At 29.4% G+C, this 12,367-nt stretch overlaps 1 protein-coding gene across 2 annotated transcripts in view; it reads right to left on the bottom strand.

Moving 5' to 3' along the window:
- Positions 1–2,745: 2,745 nt before the first annotated feature.
- Tis11 (Tis11 zinc finger protein) overlaps positions 2,746–12,367 on the bottom strand; it is a 127,188-nt gene continuing 117,566 nt past the window's right edge. For both annotated transcript variants that reach the window (XM_075300017.1, XM_075300016.1), the window contains exon 3: positions 2,746–8,186. In XM_075300017.1, coding sequence (XP_075156132.1) covers positions 7,223–8,186 — 964 coding nt within the window. In that variant the 3' untranslated portion in view covers positions 2,746–7,222. The remainder of the gene's footprint in view (positions 8,187–12,367) is intronic.

Here is a 12,367-nt window from a genome sequence, read left to right as displayed (position 1 = left end):
CCATAAAAAAGTTCACAGGATCAAAACGAAATTCCCATAACCATTCAATTAGTTACAATAACCAATGCCGATAAATTTGGTTTTATGCTTCATAAAATTGTTGAGCTAACCACCAGCATAGTGAGACCTAAATCATGGGAATCAATAAATGGTTGGTACAACCAAAAGTTGAGTATACTAATAGAATCTTAGTTCAATTATAGCACGGGCGTAAGGTAGTTGTTGCAACAAATAAATATTTATATCAACATCGACATGGTAAATGGTATGACGCTACAAAATTTGCAAAATTTGCTTGATAACTTTTTTTTTTAAAAAACGCATAAAATTTGCAAAATCTCATCGGTTCTTTATTTGAAACGTTAGATTGGTCCATGACATTTACTTTTTGAAGATAATTTCATTTAAATGTTGACCGCGGCTGCGTCTTAGGTGGTCCATTCGAAAAGTCCAATTTTGGGCAACTTTTTCGAGCATTTCGGCCGGAATAGCCCGAATTTCTTCGGAAATGTTGTCTTCCAAAACTGGAATAGTTGCTGGTTTATTTCTGTATACTTTAGACTTGACGTAGCCCCACAAAAAATAGTCTAAAGGCGTCAAATCGCATGATCTTGGTGGCCAACTTACCGGTCCATTTCTTGAGGTGAATTGTTCTCCGAAGTTTTCCCTCAAAATGGCCATAGAATCGCGAGCTGTGTGGCATGTAGCGCCATCTTGTTGAAACCACATGTCAACCAAGTTCAGTTCTTCCATTTTTGGCAACAAAAAGTTTGTTAGCATCGAACGATAGCGATCGCCATTCACCGTAACGTTGCGTCCAACAGCATCTTTGAAAAAATACGGTCCAATGATTCCACCAGCGTACAAACCACACCAAACAGTGCATTTTTCGGGATGCATGGGCAGTTCTTGAACGGCTTCTGGTTGCTCTTCACTCCAAATGCGGCAATTTTGCTTATTTACGTAGCCATTCAACCAGAAATGAGCCTCATCGCTGAACAAAATTTGTCGATAAAAAAGCGGATTTTCTGCCAACTTTTCTAGGGCCCATTCACTGAAAATTCGACGTTGTGGCTCGTTAGTAAGTCTATTCATGATGAAATGTCAAAGCATACTGAGCATCTTTCTCTTTGACACCATGTCTGAAATCCCACGTGATCTGTCAAATACTAATGCATGAAAATCCTAACCTCAAAAGAATCACCCTTTAGAAAAGAAGTTGCCTTCAGGTAAGTATAGCACCGATTTATAAAAAAGGAATATTACAAAAGTTTCCATAAAAATTGCAGGCTTCATACACCAACAAACACAAATACTTTTTACGGCAAGCGAGCTTTTTTTTATTGTTTTAAGCATACAGGACGAGTCTAAGTCGATCTGTATTTATATCTAGAGGATTAAGGAAGAAATTTCTGGCAAGTATATATCGAATTAGTTTCAGTAGTTTGACCACATAATTGCAACCTAATAACCATCCGTCATTGGTATACAAACATTACCTATAAAAAAAATTGTAAATTGTAATGTAAATTAATCTCACATATCTGTAGATCAAAAGCCTTTGTTGTTATCACCTTTTGTATTTATTCTCGTAGTTTATTATGATTTTAAATCTTGTAATAAATTAATAAAATCTCAATATAATCTGCCCTTTCATTTAATATTGGAATTTGGTTAGGATAATAATAAAGAAAATCGAGGGCGTTTGCACCAACAAACAAAACAATTAATATGAGATTGCGACAACCAATGCAAAGTTGATCCAACATACTACCACGCAGTTACAATTGCCAAATGTTAGTTGTGCTGATAGTTGATGGAACCACCTGCTTTCGGTTGGCAAATAATTCGGTTGAGGCAACGAATTTGTTTTCTGGGTGCATGTACTTACACCAATAACAATGTGCACTTTTATTCCTTATTTGTCGCCGAATTATGTTATATTCATCTCATCCTCCAATTAGGAAGGAATTGGGAGGAGCGTATGGGTCCATAAGATATAATGCAATACAATTTACTTTGAAATCTTCAAAAACATGAGTTTTTCTACATTCTATTTTGTGCCGCTAACTTAATTTTGTCATTTCATTTTGTTCTGCTTCGTTTTTTGCTGTTGGCAATGCTAGAGAAATTGAATCAAATTTCGATCGAATGCCGTTATCCAAACATTTAATTGTATCGACAATTTTTTCGATAGATTATGAATTCGATATTGAATGCCGTGATTAGCCCCCTGGACATTAGAGGGTTAAACCCAATCATATGGGACATTATCCATTCCCAACTTAACCCATTAGCATTAAAGCGGTAGTATAACAATAATTAGCATCAAAAGACTTCCTTAAGCGCTTTAAGCAAATGATCTTCGATCCCTTTTAGATGTTGAAAACTCTTCTGTTTACGAGTTTCGACAATTTCTTGTGATCATTTCATATGTACTGTACAGAATTATAAACATTCTTCGAGGATGAGAAAGCATTTCAGTGTTCGGATTTAGTGGTAGGTGATTTCAGAAAAAAAAATTCCAAAGAGATATCACAATCTGTCTACAAGCAGAATCTTAGGACCAAATTATGGATATTTGACCGAGTTCGTAACTTTTGTAGAAACCAGCCAGCCAGTCCCTGAAGTTTCAGGCTAATTCTTTACGGGGCAGTTAATTTTACAACGATTCTAGAAATGTAACTCCTAAACCCTTTTCCCTTCTACTTAATCTAGCCTTGCATACCAAAAGAAGAAAAACCATTTTATTTTTTATATAAGAAAATAAGTAATTTTTATTCAAAAGCACAATTGTGTTTCATTGTTTCGATTTTATTTGTAAAAATATGTAAAATGGAAGCATAGTTCGTTTTGTTTTTTTCTTTGTCTTGTTTAAATTTGTATTTTAAACAGCGCATAGTAAACAGACGCCTTTCCGAACTGGCATTTACTATGTAAACCAAAAAGAAAAAAAAATACAAATATAAATTAGAATTAGAATTACAATAATAAAAATTAGATTGGGGAAGACTAAATCCATTTAAATAACTAAAAAGATAAATCGTAAAAATAAAAACAAAATAATATTCAATTAAACCAATCAAATTAAATTAAATATAAATAGTTAATAATAATATAATAATAATAATAAAAAATAAAACATTATTAAGGCACTTGAGAATTTTTCAATGACAAATTGTTGTTGTTGTAAATATTATTCCTCTCTACTAAGCGATATAAATATTATTAATGCAAATAATTTTAGATTTAGTGAATTATATACGCTGGTGGTTCGATATTTCAAGGATGTAAGGAATAAAAACTAAAAAAAAAAACTAAAACAAAAACTTCGATCAATTCTATAGATAAAACGGATATGGTGAAAAAACTTTGAAAACAAAAAATAAAAATATATTCTTTCTTTAAATAATTGCCATTGTATTTTATTCTACATTTATAAAAAAATAATAATATTATAATTAAATATACATATATAGTATTTTGTATATATATATGTTTGTGGGGGTGTGTGATAATTATATATGTATGTATATATATATATAAAAAAATAAATTATTTATTTCATTTAAATTAAAGGCTTTGTTTTAAGTTACATTTGTTTTTGTATTTCACACTATTTTCAATTTCAATTAGCTTTTGCAATAGTTTTGTTTTATACACATTTACAATTTTTATATATTTCATTAAAAATTTTTTTTGAGAAAATTAAAAAAATATATTTATGTATATATTTGTTTAGAAAACAACTGACATTAGGTAAGTAAGCAAGCACCTAACAAAAAAAAAAGTCTCATATTAATTGTCCATAAAATGATTTAGAAATTATATAGAATATAACATTGGATGGATATACAACCTTTTCGTATAATTAAATATTTATTGCAGGCCAAAGCAGTGAGTTTTTCCCAGTGTATTGTGGGGGACACAAAACCGATTCATAACATAAAGCTTCAAACAATAGTTTTCTTAAAAACACTTTTTTGTTGGTCATCAATAACACTATGCAACATATTACAAAAATTTCACCAAGGGTCACCATAATATTTTCGAATATAGTTCGTCAATAAATTATACACAAAAACGTAATTAACACATTTTTGTATAAAGTTGCTGATTATAAAATTATTGAAAATAAAAAAAAAATTGCCCTACTTCAACTAAATAGTGAATAATAATGGTGCTGTCGTTTTAAATTAAATAAATAAAACAGTTTGCAGTTTTTTTTTCAACTAAACGCAAAGTTTGATTAATATCCTTTTTCGTAGCAAGAAAATCTAAATAAAAATTAACCATTTCTTTTCTAAAATATGTAAAATATGTATGTATGTTAAAAGGAAAATTTAAATTTAATTGAATTTAGAAAATACTATTTTTTTCTAATTTTGTTTTGTTTAGAAAAATTCTTCAATCCTTTTTTTATTTTTTTATTTTTTTATTATTTATATTTATTTATTTTTATATTTTTATATTTTTTTATATTTTTATATTTTCATATTTATTTATATTTTTTTATATTTATTTATTTTTTATTTATTTTCCAATATTTATTATTTATTTTTATATTTATTTTCCAATACTTATACTTAAAATTTTATTGAATTTAGAAAATAATATTTTTTTTGTTTAGAAAAAATTCTTCAATACTGTTTTTATTTTTTTATTATTTATTTTTGTTATATATTTTAATTTTTTTTATATTTTTTTATATGTATTTATTTTTTATTTATTTTACAATATTTATTAATTATTTTTATATTTATTTTCCAATACTTTGCAATTACGTTGAATAGCTTTATCAAGAACTAATTTGCAATAATAAAATATAAAATATTTATCAAAGATTTTCTATAAAATTATAAATAAAAGAATTACCCTTATTAAAATTTTATTGAAAATTTGAGATAAATAATAAAATAGTTTGTTATTGCAAATGAGTTTGTGATTAAGCAATTTATTTGTGTTTTTTTAATTAAATTATTATTGAAGTTTTCAAAACAAAAAAAAAAAATAATAATAAATAAAAAAATTTATATCTTATCTTGAATATTTCACAGATTTTTTTTTAACTATGGCTACAGCAATTATTTAATGAAAAAACAAAGAAATATTAGAAATTTTAATAAAATTGTCATAACTATATATATTTTTAAATATATTTCGCTTATTTCAAATAAATATTTTATATTTCAAAATAAATATTTTTTTATTATTTCTTAAATAATCTTTTGTCAAAAATTCTATCAATGTTACAATGAATATGTATTACTCTATCTTTGTCAATTTTTCATTGGGAATATGATTGGGTTGTAGTAAAAAAATCATATTAATCAAACTTGGAGTTCAGTTAGAAAAGTCGCATTATAGAAAAATTAGATTTATCCAAACAAAAATCAGTGTATCGAATCTAGTTAGAAAAATATTATGATGATGACTTTGTGTGATTCAAGTTTTTTTGTAATAACGAATATAGGCTAGAAAGGATAGATATTTGTTTCAAATCTACCCTTTTGAAGTAGATATAGTGCAGTTGTTATTTTTTGATGACGCAAATATGTAAAGATCTCAGATAAACTCAATTTGAAATATCGTGGTTTGCAGCCTAACAGAATTGTTTCAGATATGATTTTTGGGTACTCACATTAACTTACATTGGATGTAGCTAAAGCAAGGCTTTGAAAAGTAAATGTTTTATTATTTTGCTCATACACAAAGGCATTGATTTAATTTGTATGTAAATCAGAACTTAGATTTGTTTAGTCATCCATCCATTAATATGTTTGAAGAGGAAAAAAGGAAATGTTGGCACAATATATGGATGTTTGTATTTTCTTTCCTTTTTTCTCATTCTATGTAAAATATTTAATTTTGTGTATATGTATGCATGTGTGTTTTTTGTATATCACTTCGTTGCTTTTAAAAAAATTGAAAACATATTGTGAATTTATCTTAAGTGTTTTTTTTTTGTTTAAGATCTTATGTTCTCTGGTCTTTTTTCATTGTCTTTTTTTATTAATTTTTAAAAAGTTTGAAATTTAGTTTTGTCTAAGATATAAGTTAAGGGGAAAGAAGAAACAAAAATAAATAAAAAGATTATTTTAATAAATGCAAACATTTTTTTGTTTTGTTTTTACATCGTTTAGATCATAAAGCAACCCAGCCAGAAAATTTTACATTTACAGTATATTTATGTTGGTTTTTTGTTTTTTTTTTTTTTTAAATAAATTGTTTTAAAATTATGTTTTTTCAAAAAAGTCATACCCAATATTATGGATAATCATAGTAAATAATTAAATACATAATATAAATTATAAATAGTAAATAATAATAATAATGTAATAGTAATAATATGAAAGTTCTAGTAGTTTGTTTTTTGTTTGTTTTTCATTTGAGATAAATAATCAAGTTGTTGTTTGTTTAAATAATTATAGTATATAAATGTGTTTTGTGTTGTTGTGTATAAACATGTTTACATATTCTATGCTTGCATTCTGTTTCTTGTTGTTGAGTTATTCTGTAGCATAAATTATATGAATGCATTTTTAGATCAATTTCTTTTCTCGTTCTTTCTTTTTCAAGTCAATTTAAATAATTTAGTTTATGTTGTTTTTTTTTTTTATAGCAGTCTGGGGAGATTGTTATTTTGCTATATTATGCACGTCCAAATATCGGCATTATATATCGATAAAAAAGAATATAGTACATATAAAATTTATATTGTCTTTTGTTTGTTGTTTAGGTTAGTTCTATATGGTTGTCTGTCTTGTGTTATTTTAAATAATAAAAAAATGAATAGTGTAAAAGAACAATAAAATATATAAATGTATGTACGAAGATAATAAGGTGTGTGTATAAAATATATATATATATATGTTAATATATATGGGGGTATAATGGTATATGCGCATTTATGAAAAAAATAACATATATTTATAATTAGTTATAATATTATAAATAATAATAATAATGAAATAAAAAAACACTAGAATTTTTCTCTGTGGTCTTCTATAAAACATTGTGTGCATGTGTGTGTGTTGGTCTATGATATTGAGATTTTGTTTTTTCTTTCTTATTTGGGTGGTTTCGTCAATATATATCTTGGTTATCTATTATCGGCATCACAAGTATTCGTAAAGATCTTCTGTTTTTTTGTTTTTTGATTTACTTGCTTTGCGCATGCGTAGAGAAATTATTTAAACTACTATGTATTATAGAAGAGAATTTATAAAGCTACATGGGAGAATGTATCTGCTACGGAGCTTATGCGATTGAACACAGGAAGACGTGCCTCATCGGCTGTCACAGCACCATTCAATGATGACACAGAATTGACTTTGGTAGGAGTTTTGTTGGCACCACTGCCAACCGCATTAGCGGCATTTGGATTCCTTATAATCGCTATGGGAGTACTGGAACTTTTCTGTAGTAATTGTTTGCCAGGGGCCACAGATGAGGATGCAGCACCATTGTTTGTATTGGATGCTACTAAAGGCTTAATGTAGACTGGTTGTTGACCCAACATTAGGCTGGGTGGTGGTGTATTCACTGGCGACATGGGTGCATTGGGACTTTCAGGTGGTGTATTTACATAGCTGAAGGCTGTTTGAAAAACCGAATTGGCTGGACTGATTTGTTCACCAAATGGAAAATTTGTCATGGAACTTGTGGGCGATAGAGACAATGATCCAGTTGGTGATTCGCGATCAGAGCCGGTGGACATGCTTAAGGGTGGACTTAGCGGTAGGGAATGATTATTAATGTTGCCCGCTGCATTTGCCAAAGCCCCTCCTGCTCCACCATTGAGACTAGATTTGGCACTCAATGGATAGTTGTTTAAATAATTGGAATGATTTTGCAGTTTCGTTTGTTGTTGATTCATTGACGAAATGTTTTGATTTGTAAAATTCGTAGTCATATTTTGTAGATTTTTATTTTGTTGTTGTTGCTGTTGCTGCTGCTGTTGTTGTTGTTGTTGAGCTCTAGCTTCATCAGCATTGTGTACAAAATGACAACGTGGTCCATAAGGACAAAAACCCACACTGTGGAACGTACGACAATATTCTGTTTTGTATTTTGGGTGTCGCTGTAGGTTACGCAATTCATGATAGCCATGAGCGAATTGGCACTTTTCACCATACTTGCATTCGCCTGCTTCTTCAAAGGGGCGACAAAGTTCAGTTTTGTACCTGAAAGAAATAAAAGAAAACAAAACATAAAAATAAGTAAATCATTGTTGTTCGATGTAAATGCTTGTAGAGTTTTATCTGGGTCACAACCTAGAGGCTCTGTAGAACGATTCTTTAGAGGTAAGGAATATTACTAAGTACTTTGATCGTTGGATTTAAATCGTAAGTGGGCTTTGATATTGACATGGTTCGTCCAGATTTTATAAAAGTGTTTATGATTTCATGCATATTTTTGCACGTTTAATTTAAAGTTTAGACAAAAAAAAAACGATATATTTTTGGTTTGCACTGCAGAAATCGGGTGTAGAGAAATATACGTGCTACACTGCAAAACACATTTACTTGGAGCAAAAGATTTTTTCCTTCACTTAAGGATTTTGGTATTGATTTCGAGCCAAGCACAGCAACTATAAATCTTGGTTTTGGAAAAGTGAAATTAGGATACAAATCTTGCCGAATTTATCCATTTTCCTTTCTTAATGCTACCCACGAACAGATACATTTAAATTCAAAATCCAACAATCAAAAAGATTTTGACCATCACTTTATCATTTTTATTTTATGAAGGTTCTATAAAATTGGTTAGGTTAGGTTAGGTTATGTGGCAGCCCGATGTATCAGGCTCACTTAGACTATTCAGTCCATTGTGATACCACAGTGGTGAACTTCTCTTTTATCACTGAGTGCTGCCCGATTCCATGTTAAGCTCAATGACAAGGGACCTCCTTTTTATAGCCGAGTCCGAACGGCGTTCCACATTCCAGTGAAACCACTTAGAGAAGCTTTGAAACCCTCAGAAATGTCACCAGCATTACTGAGGTGGGATAATCCACCGCTGAAAAACTTTTTGGTGTTCGGTCGTAGCAGGAATCGAACCCACGACCTTGTGTATGCAAGGCGGGCATGCTAACCATTGCACCACGGTGGCTCCCTATAAAATTGGAACTACACTGATCAAATATTTTCGTGAGGCCAAAGATTTCATTTCTCTGATTTAAAGTCGATAAACTTTTCAATCAAGTCGTTTTGTCATTAGAGTTAATTGATTTGATTTAAAATGGGTATCTTTACATGAAGGGCAATTTTGTTTGACTACGGTCAACTTGTACTTAATAGTTCTTAAAATTCTTCAAAAATAATGAAATAGTCTTTAAATTTGTCTTTTTGTATCTTTACTACAAAGCAAAAAAACGTAATTTTTTTATTTATTTTAAAGAAGATTTTTACTTGAAACATATCACATTTCTACTTGAAGTCGAGTCTGATGAAAAAAAAAAAAATAATAATTTCAAATTTGTTCCTACACTGAAAAAATATTTAATTTATTCAATCAAGTCGTTTTGTCATTAGAGTAATTGATTTGATTTAAACATGGGTATCTTTACATGAAGGACAATTTTGTTTGACTACGGTCAACTTGGACTTAATAGTTTTTAAAATTCTTCAAAAATAATGAAATAGTCTTTAAATTTGTTGTCTTTTTGTATCTTTACTACAAAGCAAAAAAACGTAATTTTTTTATTTATTTTAAAGAAGATTTTTACTTGAAACATAGCACTCGACTTCGAGTCTGATGAAAAAAAAAAAATAAACTGAAATTTGTTCCTACACTGAAAAAATATTTACGTGATATTAAAGATTACGCAACCTAAATTTTAGGATGCGAAATTTACAAAATATTAAGAACAAATTTCCTTAAAAGAATGAAATTTTATTTAAAATAAAGTTTATAATCTTAGCTTCAAACATTTTTTTCATTAAATTTAGGACCCAAATTATGTAAATTTGCGTCCCTCCGTTAAAGTCGCATGTCATTGAACTAAGGCTAATTCTACTTAAAGTAAAGAAACTAATTTTTGATTTAAAAAAATTGTCCTTAAATTAACTGAAATATTGAAACTTTAGATTTAAGATGAAAAGGGTTCAAATATAGGGTACGACATATTTTGAGGATTTAGCGTCTGTGGTTTAGAGTTTTTTTGGAATTAAGAAAACATTTTTTACTTTGAAGTAGTCGTTATAATTTGGATTTTTAAACTGGCATTTGTTTGTACGTGAGTACCTTTATAATAAACCGCGAAGAGAGAATGAACATTTGATAAATGAGATCTGTATCCTAATTTTGAATTTTATTGGTCCTAGATTTAAAGCCAGATAGGCCGCTAAAAAATTTCTTTATTTTAAGGAAGCCGCATCTTTGGCTCGGAATCAATACCAAAATCCTTAGGTTAGGTTAGGTGGCAGCCCGATGTATCAGGCTCACTTAGACTAATCAGTCCATTGTGATACCACATTGGTGAACTTCTCTCTTATCACTGAGTGCTGCCCGATTCCATGTTAAGCTCAATGACAAGGGACCTCCTTTTTATAGCCGAGTCCGAACGGCGTTCCACCTTGCAGTGAAACCACTTAGAGAAGCTTTGAAACCCTCAGAAAAACTGTTTTGGTGTTCGGTCGAAGCAGGAATCGAACCAACGACCTTGTGTATGCAAGGCGGGCATGCTAACCATTGCACCACGGTGGCTCCCCAAAATCCTTAAGAGTAGGTAAAAATCTTTGAATCCAAGTAAAATTTTTTAAGCGTAGAATCAAATGCACAAAACCCAAATTTAAAAGGAAATTGTGTTTTAAAAGTATCCTTATTTCAATTCTTTGCTTCTATGGCTTGGAATCAATTATAAAATCGAGATTCAGCTAGCTTTATACCTCATTCACATTATACTTCCAAAATCCACGTTACCCAGATTTCAAATGTCATTTGCCTTATAAATAAGGGATTTCCAACCTACTTTTAGTAGATTTTGAGCCTAATGTGTATGAGCTATTAAGAAAATGTTAGTTTAAAAATATTAATTTTTAGTTATATATCAAAAAAAGCGTAGCTGTACCTTCTAAACTAGTCGACGTTTTTGTTTTCTTTTTTGAAAGACAAAAGGCAAATAAATTATTAGACTGGCTGCTATTACTTTCGATTTGATCGTATGTGAATAAAAATTCTATATTAAAATTAATATGTATATGAATCTATTGAATTTAATTGTTGTAAGTTTTTTTTATAGACGTCGTTGAATATGTAAGAAGCTCTTAGATAATCTCACTAACTCATCAACTTTGCAGTTGAAACGTTTAGCCATCTCGTTGAGAGATGGCTGAACGTTTCTATGACTACTTTCGAATTGAGCACGGAGTAATAGGATTTTCGAGTTGAGCACGGAGTAATAGGATTTTATTGTTAAACAGAAAAAATATCACCTAAATATTTTCAATTAAAATTTTAATTGAATTGTAAACAATATTCAGTTAAAAATGTTATTGGTTTATCAAAAAAAAAAATTGAAACAAAAATCAATCAGGGATTGTAGTCTATGGCTGTTTTCGAGTTGAACACGGAGTTTCGTAGAGCTAGTGGACAAGTTTTCGAATATCCAGTTTTCGATATTCGAACTTTCTGAAAAATTGGAACAGACAACTTTTCGACATTTTACAATTTTTGAGTGGCGATGAAACAGGTTAATTCTACCTATTATTCACCATATGTCTGTACATATTATACATATAAAATAAGTTTTGAAATAAATGGTATCGTTTACTGATACTCGCAGAGTTACCACAGAAAAATGTCGAATTTTTCGTTCAACGTCGATTATAGGATTTTTGACAACTAAAAAGGTGGATTTGTCTCAATGTTCAAATGTATCAAAAGACGATTACTCGAATTTGAATATTACGAATAGTCGACATCGAGTTTTTGGATAAAAAATCGATTAGTCAAAAAGTAAATTTTCGACCTTTGTATCCCTACTTTGATACCATATAGGCAAACATTTTGAGACTTTTGTTTACAATTTTTTGTTTATTTATTCAGGAAAATTTATTCGATGCCTCAACGTGGGATCTTCCCCAGATTACTATGCCACCACTTTATCATTGTTTTCCAAAAATAATAAAATACTTTTTATTGCTACATTCCAAATTAATGTTGATAAGTAAATCTTCTCCTTAGGGAGTGTTCCAAGGGGGGTGTATTGAAATGTTTGCTTGCCCTAGATTGGCTAAAATCCATCTTTGGTTTTTGAATTGTTTCAAAATTTACAATACTCCTTCAATACCGAGAAGAATTACACTTTTTATAGATTTAAAAATATTGGGCTTTCAATAAAATCAGAAGAATAACGCATGCC

Source organism: Haematobia irritans, chromosome 3 (genome assembly GCF_050003625.1).
Source record: "Haematobia irritans isolate KBUSLIRL chromosome 3, ASM5000362v1, whole genome shotgun sequence".
In the NCBI taxonomy this organism is placed as follows: Eukaryota; Metazoa; Arthropoda; class Insecta; order Diptera; family Muscidae; genus Haematobia; species Haematobia irritans.
Note: the sequence above shows the minus strand (reverse complement) of the source record. Positions and strands in the feature narration are given on the sequence as shown.